The sequence below is a fragment of the Microtus pennsylvanicus genome, chromosome 12, assembly GCF_037038515.1.
Source record: "Microtus pennsylvanicus isolate mMicPen1 chromosome 12, mMicPen1.hap1, whole genome shotgun sequence".
In the NCBI taxonomy this organism is placed as follows: Eukaryota; Metazoa; Chordata; class Mammalia; order Rodentia; family Cricetidae; genus Microtus; species Microtus pennsylvanicus.
This window is the reverse complement of record NC_134590.1, coordinates 33,523,319-33,538,450: the sequence shown is the minus strand read 5'-3', so window position 1 is coordinate 33,538,450 and position 15,132 is coordinate 33,523,319. Positions and strand designations below refer to the sequence as shown.

Sequence of the window (15,132 nt, the reverse complement as noted above, 5' to 3'; positions counted from 1 at the left end):
TTCCGCTTATTTACCCATCGTCCTTCTCCTCCCACTAGAGAAGTCAGCTGCAGGAGGACACGATCTCTGTCAGTCCTGAATCCAGAACCTGAAACAGTGGCTAATGCAGAGGAATCCCTGGAGACATTTGTCAGACTGACTGACTATGCATGCTGTCACTGGAGAAGAACCTGAGGGCAAGTTCGAGTTCAACAGCACTGGCTGATTGGTGCTATGGCTCCTCACGGGTCTTGGCTATCTTTAGGAGTAGCTCCTCTATTCAGCCAATGTCCCTTTAAGGCCGTCGAGTGTCTCAGCTTCCAAAGCCTGCCCATAGATATTAAGCTTTTCAGCAACTAAAACACACCCACTTTTGTAGTTTGAAGGAAAATGGGCCCCAAAGGGAGTGGGGGAAGTGTGTCACTGTGGGGGTGGGCTTTGAGGGCTCATATGTGCACAAACCATACCCAGTGAGACAGATCGCTTCCTGTCGCCTGCAAGATACAGAATTCTCAGCTACCTCTCCAGTACCATGTCTGCCTGCATGCTGCCATGATGACGGACTAAACCTCTAAAACTGCAAGCCACCCAATTAAATGGTTTCCTACATAAGAGTTGTCAAGTTGTCTCTTGACAGCAATAGATACTAAGACACCCATGTACAAAATTGTGTCTTGGGAGGAAGTGCTGTCGAGAAAGGGAAGGACAGGATGGCAGGGGAGGTAGAATCCCTGAATCAGACACCAATGACCTTGCTATTGTGGTGACAGACAGCTATTACTCAGTGTGTCAGGTGTTCTTGAACTATCCCTACATTCTGGGCATTGTCCTGGGGGCTGTTTCATGGTGTGTACTATACAGTACATGTCAGACCAGGCAGTGCTGACCGCTGCAACCTACAATAATATACTGCCCTATATATGCTGTAACAGCTTCCTTATGAAAGTTAGATGACTAAATAAACTGTAAGATGACCAATCAATTCTGCACAGATTTATAACGGATAGAAAGCCTTGGCACAAGAAAGAAAACTTCATACATACACACACACACACACACACATACACACACATACATGTTCTGTAGTCTCAATTGAAATATAGAACTTTAGGCTTTGTAAAATTTCACACACAAGAGAAATCACTTCTTTCTGGAGTGATTTGAGGTTTACTAGAACCAGTGACTGTGCTTATCATGAACTGCTACAAAGAGGGGTTCCAATTACCCCACTGCTCAAGCAACAAACGAACACCACCTACGTTTGACAACATGAATGGCATTTCTGTCAAACCCGTGGTCGGAGATGAGGGTCACTTGAACACACGCTCATGTACACACACTTCAAAAGATGTGACAGGCACTGAAGGGCGACAGAAGGGTAAAGACTCCATCTTTTCTGTTGGCTAAGTGAAGCTGACATGTTTTGGACAAGCTAGCAAAGACTACGGCTGAACTAATTCAGTCCTTCTATTTTCAGCGAAGCTCCAGCTATGTAAATACTTTAGTCAAAGTTGCGGTAGTCATGAAGCCGGAAGAAACAGGGCTCCCATTAGCAGGTCCCAGCATCCATGAGGCGAACAGAATGTGATGGAGCACTGACATTCATTCCACTTCGAATTAAACACGGCACTGCCGTGCGTCTCAGGAGACAATATTAAGTTCTGTGTTTGGGTAATACCAGGAATTCTACAGGCAGGGGTAGAATTCTATGTGGCTGGCTAGAAGCCAACCATACTTTACACTTGTCCTAGAAGTAGGTGGTCAACGACTCAGTTCTTGTCATCAGACCCACAAGCCACAGCTACTTAAATGATCGGGGTCTCAAAGTCTCCTGGGGTACTCGTTTTGAAGATAAAATAAACACGAAGAAACAAGGTAAATGCAGTGGACGTAACATGCAGTGAAAGAGATTCAGTTAGACGTGACCTTGGGGGAAAAGCAGGTTCAGGCGGACATCTTAAAGCAGGGACATGGCAGGGCTGGGTCAGAGATAGGCAACATGCACTGTCACATGCATGGAACATGTTCCTCTGCAGGAAAAAAAGACTTGGGAAACCAAGGCAAAGAGGAGCTGCATTTGTAGCTTTCTCTCTGTTCTCTTTAGAACACATTCTGCAAACTTGCTAGGCTTCACAGTGTGCATGTTTCAAAAGATGCCTTCCCATGTGACGGAGGGACAAGCGGGCTGGTCGATGCATCTGGTTTCCCTGGAATAGTGTAGAATGCCTCTCTCTAATAAATTTAACCACATTTTTTTTTAAAGTGCCTGCATTCTGTTAATTTATAAAAAGCAGGGTGCTGTCAGATCAGATTTCATGAAAATGATCTATAAACCAGACTGTCAAAAGTGAAGGGTCCTCAGGCAGACTAACGGGCAGAAACTCCGTGCAGACCGCTGGAGAGGGCTCCTGTGGAAACGGCGGAACAACAGCCCGCAACAGGGCTCACGTTACCTTGATTTGCAAGTAACTGTGAGGTCACAGGAAATCCCGAAATGTTTTCCACATTTTCTTTCATACATTTTATGTCAAATTTCCTGCAATTGAAATCATAAACCCTCCTACTGCTGGACCCTCTTCTGAAGGAAAGGGGATAGTTTGACACTCCCCTATGAACACCTAATAACTCAATTCCTCCCAGTGTAACAAGAAACTGAAAGACAGAATTGAAAATGGAGTATGATAAGGTTGAGATGTCACGTGCCTCAGTTCCTTCAAAACGAAGAGTCAAATTGTTGTCCTTAGACAATTTGAAAAGCGCATTTCATCTCGTGATGATTGACTTCTTCTTGGAATCAGAGACAACAGCGGGAATGACAGATTGTCCCAAAGAAGGAGCCACACCATTTCCCGAAGTCTCTTATCCTGAGCGCAGTTGTGGATTTATGGTCTACTTTTTAAAATGGTATCTTCTATGTGGGTACTCGTGACAAGATTCAAATTCCCTACAACCATATTTTATTGTTCCAGTGTGTTTAGGAAAGGATAAGTCAGATTTAAGTTAAATGTTGAAGTTTAAAATACCGGTTGGAGATTTATCTCTCCCACCTGTGGCATTTGAGGGTGGTCAAACGCAGTTGACTAGAGACCCTCAGGATGGAAAGTCATGCTGAGCGGGATGAGGGTTCGGTAACGGATCCCCATTTCTAAGGTTCTGCTGGGTCATGAGTCATTAACATACATTACCTCTCCAGACATATCGGGGGCCATGGGAACGGAAGGCCACAGAGATGAGTAGATTCCAAAGAACACCACCCACAGTGCGATGCTGCCCCAGATGGCAATGTGGCTGAACTGTGAGCAAGGAAATCTGGGTCAGTCAAGCATGCAAACGTTATGAAGACAGTCGCAGATTCTCTTCTGATGTGTACTGAATTCAGAAAAACCCCACCTCCCAGGACTGGGCTATAACTGTGTGCATTCATCCCGCAATCGCCTCCATTGGCCTCTGCTCTGACATTTATCCTTTTTATCCATAGCTTCCACTTTCCTTTATCTTTGCTCCGCATGCTCTTCCTCAAAGATGTTAGACACATGAGAGAGAATTACACCAAAGTCAATAGGTGTCAAATCCAAATTTCTCGCTCCAATTTCCCTCCTCCTTGAGTATCGAACTATAATTTTGTTTTCTTTAGTAACTCTCCCTATCTGGAAGTGGACAGGCTGCAAAACTAATGTGTTGAAAGTGGAACGTGTTTTATACAGAATGTTCATTTGTTAAGTGTCTGAAGACGGGTATCTCATTGTTGTGGGATAATCTTTTGCACACTGTGAAGATGTGTCTTTGACAAGGCACCTTCTAATTGACTTAATAAAGAGCTGAATGGCCAATAGCTAGGCAAGAGGGGATAGGTGGGATTTCCAGGGAGAAAGAGGAAGAGGAGGAGGGATCTAGGCAGGATCCACCAGCAGACTTGGAGCAGGTAGAAAGTGCTGTACTGAGAAGAGGTAATCGAGCCATATGGCAGAACGTAGATTAAAAAAGAATGGGTTAATTAAGCTATAAGAGCTAGTTGGAAACAAGCCCAAGCTAAAGCCAAGCTCTCATAATTAATAAAAAGTCTCCATGTCATTATTTGGGGGCTGGCAATCCAAAGATAGTCTCATAAGAAAGCTTTCTACATCTCATTAATTTTTTTGTTCTAACAGGTTTCCCATGGAACACCAGTCCTATGGCATCACTAGCCTGAAAGACTCCATCTTTGTGAGCTGTTAACAGTGTACAACACTGTTAAAGGCTCAAGAGGTCTCAATAATAAACACATTTAGCTCAGTGTTTTCAACGCAAAATCCCAACTTCCCTCCCTCTGTGCCCAGTGCTCCACAATCACTAACTGCAGACTTTGTAACAAAGAGACACATGCTTAGAGATATTCTTACCCACGTCCAATAGGAGGTTTCCAGTCCAGCTTTCAAACACACAGTTATCACTACAAACTAAAAACAGAAAGGGAAAATGTTACTTTGTCTTATAATATTGTGTCATGGTATCCAAATCTGCCAACTGACAGAGAGGCCTTCCAAAGAACAAGTAGGTCTGAGTGAAGCCAGCTCTGTGCCTATCAAACTTGTGGTTCAGGTTAATGGCACTCCTTAGGCCATGGCAACAGTTGCCATGTGCATGGTTCCTGCCGCCCCTCTTCTGCCTCTGCTCACATAAGCTGCTGCAGAGTTAGTCAAGGAGGCTAACGAGGGCCCCGCTGGTTGTATCCTGTACAGTCCATGAGCAGTGACGGCATGTGCTTCCCTTAACAGAATCTTTTTCACTTCCTGAATTTTAAAGATGAATTATAGAAGCAAACAACTAGATGTTTAGGAATCTAAGTCTTTATTCTGGAACTTTGTGTATATATACACACATACATACATACATACATACAGCCTGCAAATGTAGGATTATGAGAGTCAGCCACTTTTTTCTTCTTGTTTTATTTTGAGACAGGGTTTCTCTCTAGCTTTAGAGCCTATCCTGGAACTAGGTCTTGTAGACCAGGCTGGCCTCGAACTCACAGAGATCCGCCTGCCTCTGCCTCCCGAGTGCTGAGATTAGAGAGATGTGCCACTACCGCCCTGCTGAGTCAGTCACTTCTTGAGACACACACCCTTTGGGGTGATTATATGGTATCCTGTCTAGTGTTATGTCAGTATGACACAGGCTGACGTCATCTGAGAGGAGTTCTCTTATTAATCTCTGTGGCAACTTTCTGGCCCCTGCTGCCCAGCATCAATCGCTCGACTGTCCTAGCAAAGCAAAGGTTTTGCTGCCGTGACACTAGTCCTCTTGCTAATCACAGCTGATTCTTCAGCTCCAGCTGACCAGAAACTTCAGACTTTAAATTCGAAATATTATACGAATGGCCCCGAGAATCTTTGAGGGGCTCTCAGATGTCTCTCTGAAACTTCTTAAGTCTGTCTTTGCTGTCTTCTAAGCCCTCATAGATCAGCCCATTACGCTCTGAGCACTCAATGTCATTTCCAGCCTGCCACACTCTACATTATTCCCCACACACAGCATGGTAAGGTTTGCGGGAGCAAGACCCCACTTCTGGTACCAATTTCTGTTCTAGTTTGTTTTCTGTTGCTGTGATAAACACTATGAAAAAAAGTAACCTGGGGGAGGAAAGAGTTGATTTCGTCTTGCAGGTTATATCTATCATGGAGTGAAATCAGGGCAGGAACTCAAGTCAAGAACCCATAGGCAGGAACTGGAGCAGAGGCCAAAGGGCTTCGCGTAGGTTTACATCAGCTACCTGGCTTATGCAGCCCAAGCCCATGTGACCAGAGATGGCTCCACCTACATCAATTAGCAATCAAGAGACTGCCCTACCGCATGCCCACGGGCCAGTCTGATGCAGGCGATTAATTCCTTGCTTGAGATTTCCTCTTCCCAAGTGTGTCAAATTGACAACCAAGATTAATCATCCATCACCAGGATGGATTAACACCTTGAGCAAATAAACTTTATCTCTTAAGTGTTTTTTGTGCAGATGTTTGTCTGTAGTGATGAAAGACCAACTAGAGCATCTTCCTCCCAAGGTTGTTTTTGACTAAAACACTGAATACAGACTACTCAGACCAGTGCTCATATTATTATGATCTATTTATGATTTCATGTAAAAAAAACTGAAACATCATGAATCAAGGAAATTCTGGGCATTAGGATTAACTCATAGCACTGAAAATGTATTTCTTGCCTGGTACTGGCGACTGCCAATGCCCATAGGGCCCAATCCTTCTTTCAGCTTTTGGGGACAGTACATGTTTAGACATTTTTGGGCAGGGTTGAAAAGTTAAGGTATAGGGGTACAGTTGGGCTTTCTCATCAGGATATATGTTGGTAAATTATGATTAATATCTGCAGATACTAAACCCATATTAGTAAATATTGGCATAAGCTACAATAAAATTTCCAGTAAGGGACAAAATGAAAGCAAAGTACTCTTCTAAGACCTGAGACTTTATGGTGTGTCCCCAAGAGACAGCCAGAATATAAATCGTGGCTTATTTTCAGCTACCTAGTTAAGTGTATACACAGTTCTGTTTTGGCATTCATGTTATAAGAGAACAATCCTCTCAACCATTGTTTTTCTTTTACTCTTTCAATGGGAAGACACCAGTGGAAAGAAATCCCAAGAATTTTCCCAAACCTGAAGCCCTCTGAGTATGACTTCTGTTGCTGTACTAGAACATCCCCGTTTTGAGCAATACAGAAACATTTGATTTGGCCTGGCTTACAATTCCAGGTTCCCGTTATTATAACAGGGAAATCAAGGCAGGACCATCACACATCATATCCACAGTTGAGAGACAGAACCAATGCGTGTCTCTATGCACACTTGCTTCATACTCAGCTAGAATTCTCTATTTTTATATAATGCAAAGCCCAAACCATGGACTGGTGCTACTCACATTCAATAGAGGGTCTTCTCAATTCAATTAACAATCCCCACAGATAGATATGCCCATAGGACAAGTGGATCTAAAAAATTCCTCATTAAGACTCTCTTCTAGATTGTGTGAAGTTGAGAGTTCAAACAAGTCAGTACAGCAAATGAACCTAATTTCTTATCATTCAGTTATTTCAACACTTGAGATTTGTGTATTTTAGTTTTCAGTGTTGGGGACTGAAATGCGTTCTCCTCTGAGCTATACTCTCAGGCTCAAAATGACATTTGAGGACAATTATCAAAAAGTCAGCCACACCAATGGCTGGCTGGCCCGTTTTCTCTACACAGAGGCTGAAGAGGATTGAGTGAGTGAGTGAGCAGGTGGGGAGTGAGGCGTATAAGGAATTGACAGAGTACTGGTCGTGGAATATACAATTCAGGCTGGAATGACTGTGCTCTGGATTCAGCTGTCTGGCCAAGCGCACTAGCAGTCCATAGACCTCTTGGGTTTTAGCAGAAGAACGGTCTGAGTGTTTTCTGGCATCTTAGAGGTAGTGGGAAGAGCATGGTGGGTCTCTGGCAGCTGTGGGGGAAACGTTACCTAAGCCTACGAGTCTCTCTCATTAAAAATATTACGTGTTTGGATATTTCCTTGCATGTATATGTGTGTACCACTTGTGTGCCTGGCGTCTGCCAAGGCCAGAAGAAAGTGTGAAAACCCTCTGGAATTGGAGTTACAGATGGCTGTAAGGCACCATGTGGGTGCTGGGAACTGAACCCAGGTCCTCATAAGCAGTTAGTGCTCTTAACCATTGAGTCATTTCTTCTGTCCCAAATCACTCTACTGTTAGTTAGCATGAGCCTTTAGAGAACTTGCTGGTTACACACCCAAGAATACTTTGATGATGTTGTAAGCATTCGGTAAGCCACACACACACACACACACACACACACACACACGCACGCACGCACACACACACACACATCAGTGATGGCAGTAAGATAAATTAGAGGAGAAAGTAAAAAATGAATTAATGGGAAACAGAATTAATGGGAATGTAAGAGTAAAGAGGAAATACTGAAAATCAAAGTAACAGAAATCTTTTAAAGTCAGTGACTCCAAATCATTCTTAAAAAGAGCAGGTGTGGTGTACCTGTGCCAGGTGGTCATTCTGGCACTTGGGAAGCTGAGGTAAGAGGGCTTGGAGTTAAAGGCCAGCCTGGGCTACCACAGTGAGGTCCTATCTCAAAACAAAACAAGCAACAACAAAAAAGCCCAATACACAAAACAAACCCAACAAAACCATATGTAGAAAGCTCTTAATATTCCAAATGCCTTATTTCATTTTTAAAGGAAACCCTAAATGACCCTTAACCCCACCCTGCACACGTTTAAGTGTGAAAGGCAAGGGGCAGAGACAAAAGGCAGTGGCTTTAGACAGAAGCATGCAAGGGGGCTGAACTCACAGTGTAAACAAAGTTTCCCAGCAGCAAGTAATCTGAGGTTTTCCCGTTTCCGAATACTGTGCCTGCAAGGAAAGAAGGGAGGCTTGTTAGGGAAGAACATGAAGGAAGGTTCAAAACCAAAACAGCAACTTAGTCATTCTGAACACGAGAAGAACCTAGAGGCGCATGGTAGGGCCAGAACTGAAGTGTATCTTTGAGACCATGCTGCGCTTCCTCATAGAGTTGCTGCAGATGGCCACAAATTAAACACCAAATAAGAAATCTGACTCGCTAACCAATTCTTAGACTCCACAAGATGAAAATAAACAAATACACAAAAATGTTGAACTCAATCATTTGGAAAGCCTAAAGTTCTGGTATTGACAGGATGAGATTTTCAGAAGGCTGACAGCATCAGGGACAGTCACTGGACCCTTCTCAATGAAGCTGCTAACATGGGACCAAGAGGAGCCGTGAAAAACCATACACCAAGCCGATCTCAGGCACAGGATGCTTTGACGGTCTGGCTGGACTTCTGGGCACATTTAAAGTCTTTTGTTATTCTAGGAAGAAGTAACAAAAAATAATTGTAGATGAAGGAATAGCAACTAACCAGGAGATGCTATTACTGGTGGAAAATATTGATACTCAGTCCCAGGGTACTCAGCTCTGTCATGAAAGGCAGTATGAGGCTCCCCACTCGGGTGGTTTTCAGGTTCACTCAAGTTACATATGCTGTCTGGGCTGAGGCAGGGACACTTGGATGGCTCTGTTAAACTACTGGCTGTTGTTCCCGGTCTTTGGACTCACTCAGAAATGATTGTGCATCCCCAGGGACTTCTGCATACATGCTTTATAGCTATCAGTATTTACAAAATTAGAAATTAAAACAGAACATTAAAAAAATCTGTATTTTTAATCTAAAAATAACAGTAATAAACCCAGTACTAAGTCATATAAACACATTTTATGAAAAATAACTATTTTCCTAAACAAAAATGAGTGAGAAAATTGGCATTATTTTACATTAATCTCCTTAATGTCCAGAATTTAACAGACTACAGCTGGGCTTTCCCATGTTGCTTTGGTTACAATATTTCAGAGAAATACGGATTTGTAGAGATATACACGGAGTTATGATGGGTGTGTCTATGTTTCTTTTGGTAATCTTTCCCAGTAATTCTTTTATATTACATCAAAACTCAACAAGCATTCCCACCCCCAGAGATAGTGGACTGATTTTTGCTTTTGTTTTTTAAAGGCTGGTTGCCAGCATGGAATCTGATACTCTGCTAGTGAACTCTGTGTACCTGGTTACATTAAAATCCTGGTCACGTGGTGCCACGCGAAACTTTAATCCCGTGGCAGCCAGTGTCTCGACTCACAAAGAGAACATCCTTTCCCCCAGTGTGAGACACCGAGCCATGTGCTTTCAGGTCTGTCCAGCCTGTCTCTCAGAACTCTACCGAGACACACCAGAGTTCAAGGGTTAATCAGAGCACTGGCCGACAGCTTCTTCACGGGCAGCCTTAAGTGAAACTGGGTATATACGGCAGTGGGGAATGCAGAGACAAGCACAAGTTCACTGCCATTGTAGTCACCAAAGCACCATGTGACTTATCCCACACTGAGTTTGTATCACAACTGAAAAAGACAAAAACTGACTATTACTAAAATTGATAAAGACTCAAATTCTGACCCCCACAGACTTCCAAATGCTCTCGAGTTTTATAAGACATCTATAGACAGCTCTTGGAACTGTTCCACTAAAAATGATTATTACGTTTCATGTTGCATGCTTCTACGGGCTCCAGTTTTTCCTTCCTTCCGAAGCAAAACAAGTCTCCCAATCTCCTAGCACTCACTTAAAAACAATTACAAACTCTCAACACCAAACTGAAAACTGAAGCCTGGGCTACCTATAACTCATTCTTTGAAGAAAAAGCCAAGGATCCTCGAGACTTTTCTGGATTTGGTTTCCCCAGGCAGCAGCTGCTGGGGACGGCTGGGTTGAAGCGGGCTGATGTGGATTGTTTCCCAGGAAAACACAGCAAGAGATCTGGCATGTTTAAAGTATATTGCATGGTGTTTGGCTTGGCTTATTTTTGATATTAAATTTCCCTTCTCTAGTTTAGGATGTCGAAATGGTAGTTTCATGGTTTGGCGGTATCTTGCTTTTAATTCTTATGTTGATTTTACACATTTTGAAACTAACTTTCCTTGGTGAATTTGACTAAGGCCAGGATGTCCTGAATTGTACCCTGGACTTCAGTATCTGATTGCTTCAAAAAAGCAGAAACAACATAATGCACACCAAGTGATTAGTGGGTAACTAAATAATGGTATGGCTATACAGTGGAATATTATTTAACCAGAAAGGGGATCACTATGGATACTGCAATGTGAAAAAGCCCAGCGCATGTACAGAACTCCGCTTTACATGGCATGCTCACAATAGGCAAGTTCACAGAGATAGAAAAGTGAGTGGTTTGCAAGGGCTATGAGGAAGCTACGGGAAATTAGGGAGTGACTGCTGAAGGGCACAGGATTTCTTTCCGGGGGTGCTAAAATATGAAGGCAGTAGCATTGTATGATGCTGACATTTACACAGTTCAATACTAAAAACCACTGAACGGTGCATTATGAAGGTAAATGTGGCAGTAACTTAATTATACCTCAATAAAAAAACAGACTATTTCCCATGATCTTGAAATTGAGCAGTGTTTGCTGTTAACAATTTCCTGAGTCATTGACAAAGGAGATTACAATCTCGGCTCAGTCAGGAGTCCACCACTTTCTCTGGAACACTTAATGCATACCCCCTGTGAGCCTCGGTAATCCAGCCCCAGCTGACTGAGTACCCACAAGAAGCAAGGCACTGTTCCGAGCATAGTCAAACTGACCCACTCCTCAGCCTGCTGAGGCTTAGAGGAGGAGGAGGAGGCAGAGAGGCCAAAACATCAAGCCAGGCTAGGCAAGCAGTGTGCAGACATAAGGATGACGATGGGACCTAGTGGGGGCCGCAGCAGGGGAACAGGGGTGATCTGGGAGAGCCTCTCTGGGGAAGAACACACAAGACTCTGGAAGTGGAGGATATTGTTGCAAGTGTGTTAATCCTTGAAGCATTTGGTTTATGTCTTCTCAAGGTCATCCTGGAAACCCATGTTAAAGGATCTGTATGCGGGTAGGAACAGGCCCGGTATGGAGCTATGAGAACAGCCATGAGTTCATATGTGGTGGGAATACCTGTACTAAGGAAGGACTGACAGCTGCTTGCGTGGAGAATGAGCCAATGTTTTTCATTCTTGCCGCCGTGGAGAACAGAATTGAGGAGCCAGCAGCTTCCTTAGCATCCCAGGGAAGGGGTCTGCCTCGGGGACTCAAAGCACTAGGCTAGGCATGACAGACATCCTTCCTCCCTAAGGCACCCACTTCATCATTTTTATATCCGTAGGAAGTACACCGTGATCCTCTCTTTCATAACTGATGGGATAAAATCGCTCCCTTGAGACTAGCCGAGACAAAAGTGCACACTCCAGGACGGAGGGGAAAACACACGAAAACTGTCAGCTAAAGATCACCTAAAAACGCAGTCACAACTGGTGACGCTCAGTGGAAAGTGTTCAACGTGAGCCTCGTGGAACAATAAACAGATGACATCAGGCACGGGCACTCATCACTGTCGTGGCAGACACTCGCGAAGGGGGAAAGGGACAACATTTTTAAATTTGGGAAGCATGAGAAGAAGGGCTTTGCACATTTAATCACGTGACTTAAAGGAATAATGAAAGTCTCCTTTGTGCGCACAACTTTTGGAGACACAGTATTTTCGATTAAGGAAAAAACCACGAAAGGAAAGCTTGCCATAACGCTGACCACGTATTGACAATGAGCTGCTTTCCTAGAATGTTGAGAGACCACCACCTCTTTGCATTCATATCCTTTCTACTTACCATACTGAAGGGCTTTGAGTGGGAACCAAAACAGAATAACTGAGTGGAAGAGGCCATTCAAACAATGAACCCAGAAAACCTGAGGGAAAACAAGAATCCATGAGAACCATTTGCGATAAACCCGCACTGTGACCTCTGACCTTGCTTTTTATCTACGAGCTAGATGCACAAACTGTGTTTCTGCCGAGGCCACCGCTGTGAATTCACAGAACTGACAGACACTCTTTGCCTTAGATGCTCACGGGTCATTTATTTATTTTTATGTTTCTCAAGATGTCTTTTCAGCTTCACTTGGAATTTTTTTTTCCTATGTTAAAAAAAAATCACTATCAAAAGTTTAAATTTCTGCCGGCCAAAGGGGGGAAAAAATCTCATAACAAATGCAGGTCCCAGAATTTCTTACACTGGGATTCTTTTCACAATTCTCGAAGAACCGACCTTTAAAAGTCTATGACTGGGAAATGCACCCCCTCTTCCTGTCCCACTACTGTGTAAATGTTTCAGTGGTACGAATACATAACGCTGTTCTCTCTCTCTGGCAATAGACACGCACACACATAGAGTGTGGAAAAGAAGACAAAGCCTAACATTTAGATTATATATTCATTAAAATAAAGCATTGTGACTATGTCTGAACTTATCAAAGGCTTTGTACCATTATTTAACATCTGTCAGTACCAAGTTTCAGTCACCACAGCCACTTAACAGCCATTACTTTTTATGTCCTGTGTATTATGAACGGGAGAGCCAGCATCGTCGGGACCGGTAACGGAACGGGAAAGATTAAGCTATAGGATACTGCTTCGAATCTTTATGAGCCCCCAACAGCTGGAGTTTCACCATTTAAGATGGCTTCATGCAAACAAAGCTTAATGCTAAATGCAATCGGCACGTATTAATAGCTTTAAGCTGTTCAAACAACAGAAATTAAGTGCCCCGCCTCCCAGACTTTTCCACTGTGATCTCAACCTCCTTTGTTAGTTCACGCAGCCACACTGGACTGTATGATCCGATCTACGCTCCAGCACTTTACACATCTGAACTTGGGTTACTCATTGACCTTTGTTGCCTCCGCTCACTATGTCATTACCACAAGTTTTTATTTGACAGAAAGCACAGGTGGGTGCAAGAAAAATTAGTTCTACTTTTCCATTTCCCCCGACTGATACTTATTGTCACATGCTAATCCTTTAACCCCTGTCGTGACCTCAGGACCTCCGACCCCTTTTACCATAACAAACGTAAGCCTCATCATTCAAGGGAACAATGCTTCCACACTCGGGACCCTCGGCAACCGCTGTGTAGACAACTATGCATTTTGTAACCATTTGTTCCTGAATTTTAGAGCATTTAGATGGAATGCAATCAAACGGTTTCGCTGAAATCATTTGCCAAAAATCTATAAGCCCTAGGAAAATAGATGGCAAGCTGAATGTATAAGCTAAATACCTACCAAAGAGATATGGGGCGCGTGCAGCCTAACTGAGTTGATCTGGATGGAGTCTTTCTAAATGACAGGCTCTACAGATAAAGTCCTTTCCACAATGAAACAGAGAAGGAAATAGTTACTCTTACATCAATGCAGCAGACTACCTGTTAAGGCCCTTTTCCTGACCACAAAACTGTGCCCATAATTGTCATGTGTAGAGGGCATACGAGGATGGATGTAGCTTTTCAGGAATTACTAGGTAATCCTGGGCTGATCAAGGTGGGCTTTCACTCAAGAGGGACATGGTCACGTTTGTGGCTGGATGCTACCTTCTGAAATAGCATCACAGAGCCCAAACTGTGGAGGCAAGGACCTGTAGCTGTGCTTGATAAAACCCACTAGGCTAGTGAGAAGTATTGTCAATGTACCAGTCTGCACTTGGCTCCCAGATCACTTTTACAGGGAAACAAGAGCTCATGACCACTGCACCTGCCTTGACCGTAAAAGCTTTTCATCATCTGAAAATGTTCGCCACTGATAATGAAAACCATGGTGGCAATGTGGGGGAGAATTTGATACCAATTGTTTATAATAAATAAATACCCTAAACAATAAAACACTAAGACGTTAACTTAGACACTGTACACTATGAAGAGAGACAGTTGAAGAATGCACCACTAAAAATACATTTCAAAACCAGAGTACAAATTAGGCAAGCGTCAGGATGTTTGATGTTTTAATTGAGCAATTTCAATTATTTAACCTGAAGCTACCAGGTATATGCACGTGAGCTGCTGGACACCCATGCAGTGTATTCATGAAGACTGAGTCTCAGGAGAAAAATAGCTTCCTGTTATAGACTCCACACTATCATTTACAGTATGTGCTACAAAGGCACTGAGACACCTGTTTCACATTGTTCTTGGTACACCGAGACTAAATAGCACTAGGGAGCTTTATGAATTAATTAATGCATATTAAAAGTTCCTATGCTCAACGCCTGTAAATTCAAAACCCAGGATTGCAATTATCTCTAACTGCCACAGATTTACTACTAATCGTGCACTAACCTAAGTGGAAACGAGTCAGGAAAGAGGTATCACGTTTGTTCATTAGCTTTATTCCTAATCAAAGGCTATTAGAGTTTCAAATGGCATATACCTTGGTGGTTGCCATTTTAAATTCACTCAGTTACACTAGACAGAAACCTGAATCATTACGTAATCCTAGTGTGGAAACAGGCTGGAAGATACACTCACAGCAAAGTAAACTCGGCAGATACGCGAATCTTTGCTGCTGGAATGACTGACTGACTATCACAGGTCACAGGAGAGGACAGTGGCACAGGAGGTGTCAGGGAGAGTATGAAGCCAAGCAGGGCAGTCAGCGCAAACACCCACCAGCAGATGAAGGGACAGTGAAAATGATGGGGGACGTTC

The 15,132-nt window shown here is 43.3% G+C and overlaps 1 protein-coding gene across 6 annotated transcripts in view; it reads right to left on the bottom strand.

Moving 5' to 3' along the window:
* Positions 1–15,132, bottom strand: part of Atp8a1 (ATPase phospholipid transporting 8A1) — a 209,148-nt gene that overhangs the window by 24,317 nt on the left and 169,699 nt on the right. For all 6 annotated transcript variants that reach the window (XM_075943172.1, XM_075943171.1, XM_075943169.1 and 3 more), the window contains 4 exons: positions 12,265–12,343; positions 8,333–8,394; positions 4,359–4,415; positions 3,165–3,272 (listed from right to left, as the gene is read on the bottom strand). In XM_075943172.1, coding sequence (XP_075799287.1) covers positions 3,165–3,272; positions 4,359–4,415; positions 8,333–8,394; positions 12,265–12,343 — 306 coding nt within the window. The remainder of the gene's footprint in view (positions 1–3,164; positions 3,273–4,358; positions 4,416–8,332; positions 8,395–12,264; positions 12,344–15,132) is intronic.